At 43.0% G+C, this 4,530-nt stretch overlaps 1 protein-coding gene across 1 annotated transcript; it reads right to left on the bottom strand.

Moving 5' to 3' along the window:
- Positions 1-1,560: 1,560 nt before the first annotated feature.
- Positions 1,561-3,396, bottom strand: LOC128127341 (flocculation protein FLO11-like). Its single transcript, XM_052765807.1, has 2 exons — positions 2,048-3,396; positions 1,561-1,957 (listed from the first exon to the last, which is right to left on the bottom strand). Exons 1-2 carry the CDS (start codon positions 3,394-3,396, stop codon positions 1,561-1,563), a joined length of 1,746 nt encoding a protein of 581 aa, XP_052621767.1.
- Positions 3,397-4,530: the final 1,134 nt, after the last annotated feature.

Raw genomic sequence — 4,530 nt, 5'->3', positions numbered from 1 at the left:
TTAAGCTGTATTCGTAAGAAGTGTTCATTAGGGTGATAGAGTATCTCGTGTTTCTTTTCAGTGTGTTTCGTTTTGTTTAATGTTATTATTACTGCATATGATTCATACCACAGCGTCTAGCACTGGTAGTGAGTGTGTTCTGATAGCTAGCAATGATACTTGATATCATGATTTCCGACCGGTCACTCTATGATTGAGTGGTATATGCAAGTCGCTTAAAATTTGATATTGGTGAAATCGTCAAGTGGGTGGCTCCACCCTAATCCTACTACTAGACATGGAACAAGAGTCAGGATGGAATTATTTGTTTCAAGTCTTTAGTATTTGATTATAATTAACCCCGATTGATGAGAATAAAACTCTAGATTGATTAGATCTTTCACAGGTAAGAATCTGAAAATCAAACAAGACAAACACAATAAGAATGTGAACACATAATAGAATCAAATATGTGCTTATGATTCCAATAAAGTCACGCCTCAACAAAGCTCGACAAAGAACTTCCACTCTAGAGGCGAGCTAGGGTTTTCTACAAACTTAATGAGAAAAATAATTAAAGCGTTGACTACAAAGACTGCATGCATGCAACTTATATACTAAACCCTAGAACAAAACATACACGGTTGGACAGGCCCAATACCGGCAATCAAAACTGGGCTAAGGACCGAGCCCATGATGCAACATAATCCCAACAATCTTCCCATTTGCGTTAAATGAGGCGAGAGATTATTTCTTCTGTTTTGGCTTCACTGTCTTTATCATTTTGAACAGCCGAGGAATTATTGCAAGAAGTGTCTGCCGAAACTGGATATACCACCTTAGCATATCAGTGAACAACTTCTTGTCAGTTGCACTATTCTGATCACACCTCCGAATGATCTCCAAAATATGCTCCAGGCAAGCAGTTGAGAAGAGGTGTTTGTCAACGAGAGCGAACAGGCATTTCTGACCTTCGCCCCTGACGAACATTACAGTGTGGTATTTCGAATCAATCTTACCTTTGACCATTGTATTGATATTGCCTGTTTTTCCCATAGTCTTGATCGTGGTTCGCTTGTGAATGGCAGAAGCAATCTCTTGGTCCATCTTCGCTACCTCGTGAATGTAGCACACAAGCATTCGCTTGACATGGTCAATTATTGGCTGGTACTCCCGTGGATTTAACAATAAAATATTGTTGAGGAGTATCCAGTCGTGGGGATTAAGGTTCGGTAGATCAGCAAGGGTAAAGTTGTGAATTGAGCCTTCGGTGCCTCGAGTCACTTTGAATTTACCGTTAATAAACTTCCCCGCTGAGTAGGGCTTCAAAACCTTGACAGTAGTAATTTTCTTCGAACTCCAGGTCAAGTACTGGGGTTGAGCAAACTCTAAGTAGAACCCCAACAGATCCCTATCTGCCTTCAGGTCTGGAGAAGGAATGGCGGCAGTTGAATTAAAGCAGTGAAAATTGAATGCCTTTCGCGTGATCGGCATGTCAAACTGTGCATCCTTGGAGTTATCGAGCCCAAATGACATCACAAGCTCAAGCCAAAGTATGCTAGGCTCATCAATGGCACACCTTTAGAGCGAATCTATAGTCCAAATAGGAAACATGGACTTCTTCTTTTCTAGGAGCTCCGTCTCCTTTCGCTTTTGCTCAAGCTCAGCCTGTTGTTTCTTGAATTTTTCTACTAGCTCTTTATCGGAGGACTTTGCCTTCTGAGAAGGCTTTTTAGGATTCTTAGCATAGACATCATCTTCATTATCCGTTTCATCCTCCCCAATCTTCTTCTTCTTTTTCTCCTTATTATTGACCGAAGCTTCGTTACCCTTCGGTTCAGTGGATGGTTTTGGTGCAGGAGGAGGTTGAGTTGTTGCCTTTTCTCCCCCTTGTTTCGGCTGGACACCAGTCACCGGAACACCTTCAATATGACTAAGTATGTCCAATGTTGGCCCGATCTTGTCAGCCAAGTGCCTTCTGATAGTAATGGTGATGATGGGATCATGCGCTTCAAGGAGATGAAGGAGGATACAGTGAACATCAACAGCAGAGCTTTGAATAACCTACCTTTCATACTTCAGGTCATTAAGCTCAGTAGTTGCAGTACGAAGCTTGTAATTTTGCATCTTCAGCTGAGAGGTTCTCCTGTCAAGCTCATCCATGATGCGATTCTCTACAGCCAATTCTGCCTCAAGTTGAGTCAGGCGATCATTAACATTAGCATGTAGAGATTTGTTGGCAGCTTCGATCACTTGGCGTGCAGCTTCAAGGTTGGACCTTTCAGATTGAAGCAAACGTTGAAGGGTGTCCAGCGAAGCATTGACAATTTGAGCATTCTTCTTAGCAGCCGCCTGCAAGGAATCTAGAAATAAGTGAGCCTCAGACACTAGTTTATCGACTTTTTCGGTTGCATCCTTGCACTCCTTGGTGGAACCCTCAACAGCAAGGGAGGCTTGCTTACATTGAGAAGTGGAGGCTTCAATAGCTTTAGCGGCCGCAGAGAGCGAGGCGTTGTGTTCTTGAACGACAGATGATAACAAGGCCTTTAAAGCAGCTTCAGAGTAAGCTCCAGAGGAAGAGGATGAGAGCAGTTGATCAACTTTTTTGTTTACTACCTTGAGATGACGCTTTGTAACAGGCTCATCATCATCATCGTCAATCTGTACACCATAAGGACTAAAATACATGGAATCAAATTCCAAGTCCTCACCACTTAGAACTAGGGTGGTTTCTGTAGATGAAGTAAAAGATAAGGGTTTGGTAGTGGTTGGAGGTTCGGTGGTTACTAGTGGTTCGGTTGTAACTGGTGGTTTGGTTGTAACGGGTGGATTGGGAGCTATAGAATGAGCCCCTATGGTAGTAGTGGCGGTAGTAATGTCTGTGAATATAGGAGTAGGGATGGGAATTGTAGTGGTTGGTTGAGTGGTTGGGATAGGAAATATAGAAGGGATGGATACTGGAATGGTAACAGGTGGAGGAGACGGAGGTGGAGAGCGAACCGAAACTTCTGGGGTAGGGAAGCGAGGCGGAGTATCTCCTCGGCCCGAAGCCTCATCATCAGAGCTTTCGCTCTCGGATTCTGAAGGAGGAGCAGACTTATGTTTGGGAGGAACATACTCTGAATCTGAGTTACTGAAGGATTGGAGTATAAGCCTCCTAGCAGGCTTCTTTTGCTTCTTCGGTTGAGGCTGTGATGGAGCAGCCTTGTCAGATTTTCGCTTCTTAGGGGTTTGCCCCTTGGTTGATTTGGAAACTTGTGCCTCCTTCTGGGTTTCTGTTTTCTTGCCCCTTTTTGTTGGCTTGTCAGCCTCTTTAATGGAGCGAACCATGGCTGGCGTAAGCTCCCTTGGACCCGAAGACGAAATCTTCCTATATTGTTGTAGAACATTACTCACTGCAGAGACACGAGCGAGCATGGTTTCAGGAACACATCCAATAAAGGAGTACTTGGTGGGATCTGTGACTATGATTTTGGTTGTGTGAAAAGTAGCGATGGAGGAGAGAAGAGAATCCGCCATGATTGGAACATGAAGACGATCCATTAACCAGTTACTTATTGACCAAAATCGCCCACAAGAAATCTCTGAGTGCCTGGATGAAGAGACCAAGCTTTGTACCAGTTGCTGCCAGATAATAGTTCCAAAATCCAAATCTATCCCATGGTACAGTCCATATAGCACAGTCATAAAAGACATGCTCGCCCCATCTGAGTCGGTGCTGCGTTCAGAGAGTCCTTTGTACAGCAAAGTGAAAAGTCCATTCCATTGAGGAGGAAGACAGGACTTCTTGAACTTGGTTATTGTGGTGACGATTTCAGTATAACCCATCTAATAAAACATAGAAAATAGTTGTCCAGTAGTGACGGATTCAGGGTTTACCAGAGATTGGTTCTTGAGTAAGACGAATTAGGGCACAAAAGCGGTGCTTGGAGATGGAGGTCTTCTCATTGTGGATTTCAAAGTGAATCCTTTCATGAACCTTGTCGTAGTAAGCAGTGAAGTAGACAAGTGAAAGATAGGACATTGGTACGACTTCAACTTTGGTCAGAGCTTCGACGAGAGGGGAGTATTTGAGAAACTCAACCACATATAGCATGTAGGGTTCATAGATAAAAGAAGTGAGATCGATGATTCTGGTTTTGTTGAGGTTTGATTGTGAGAAGTGGTTGACAAACAGAAATATAATGAACGGACAAAGAGTCTGCCATTGTAGAAGCTTGGAGAAGATGATGAACAGTAAGAGAAATTGCATTTGTTCTTTGAGAGAGTTTTGTGAGTGATAAAAGGGTACAGAGTACCATTCCAATTCCTTTTATATGTATAATGAGGAGAGAGAAAAATTCGGCTGAGATCTTGGATTATTTCAAAAATAGCGCCTGACTTGACGGATGAACAGTTGGCATACCGATGATGACGCAGGAAAGAGAAAGGACGTTTCCTTTTTGCACGCCATTCCATAAAATTCGCTTTTTCAAATCGCCAAAACGATTAGATAACCGTTGAGTCAGCTTTCACTTTATCCCAATCGTCACCCCAAAATTCATTTGAATC

The sequence above is a fragment of the Lactuca sativa genome, chromosome 7 (genome assembly GCF_002870075.4).
Source record: "Lactuca sativa cultivar Salinas chromosome 7, Lsat_Salinas_v11, whole genome shotgun sequence".
Lineage (NCBI taxonomy): Eukaryota > Viridiplantae > Streptophyta > Magnoliopsida > Asterales > Asteraceae > Lactuca > Lactuca sativa.
Note: the sequence above shows the minus strand (reverse complement) of the source record. Positions and strands in the feature narration are given on the sequence as shown.

What these genes read in the sequence shown, in the direction of transcription:
- LOC128127341 (XM_052765807.1), bottom strand. Translation starts at nt 3,396, where the DNA reads ATGCTCGCTCGTGTCTCTGCAGTGAGTAATGTTCTACAACAATATAGG. An exon ending in AATGACCTGAAGTATGAAAG is followed by an intron (nt 1,958 to 2,047) that starts GTAGGTTATTCA and finishes CATTACTATCAG; the next exon opens with AAGGCACTTGGCTGACAAGA.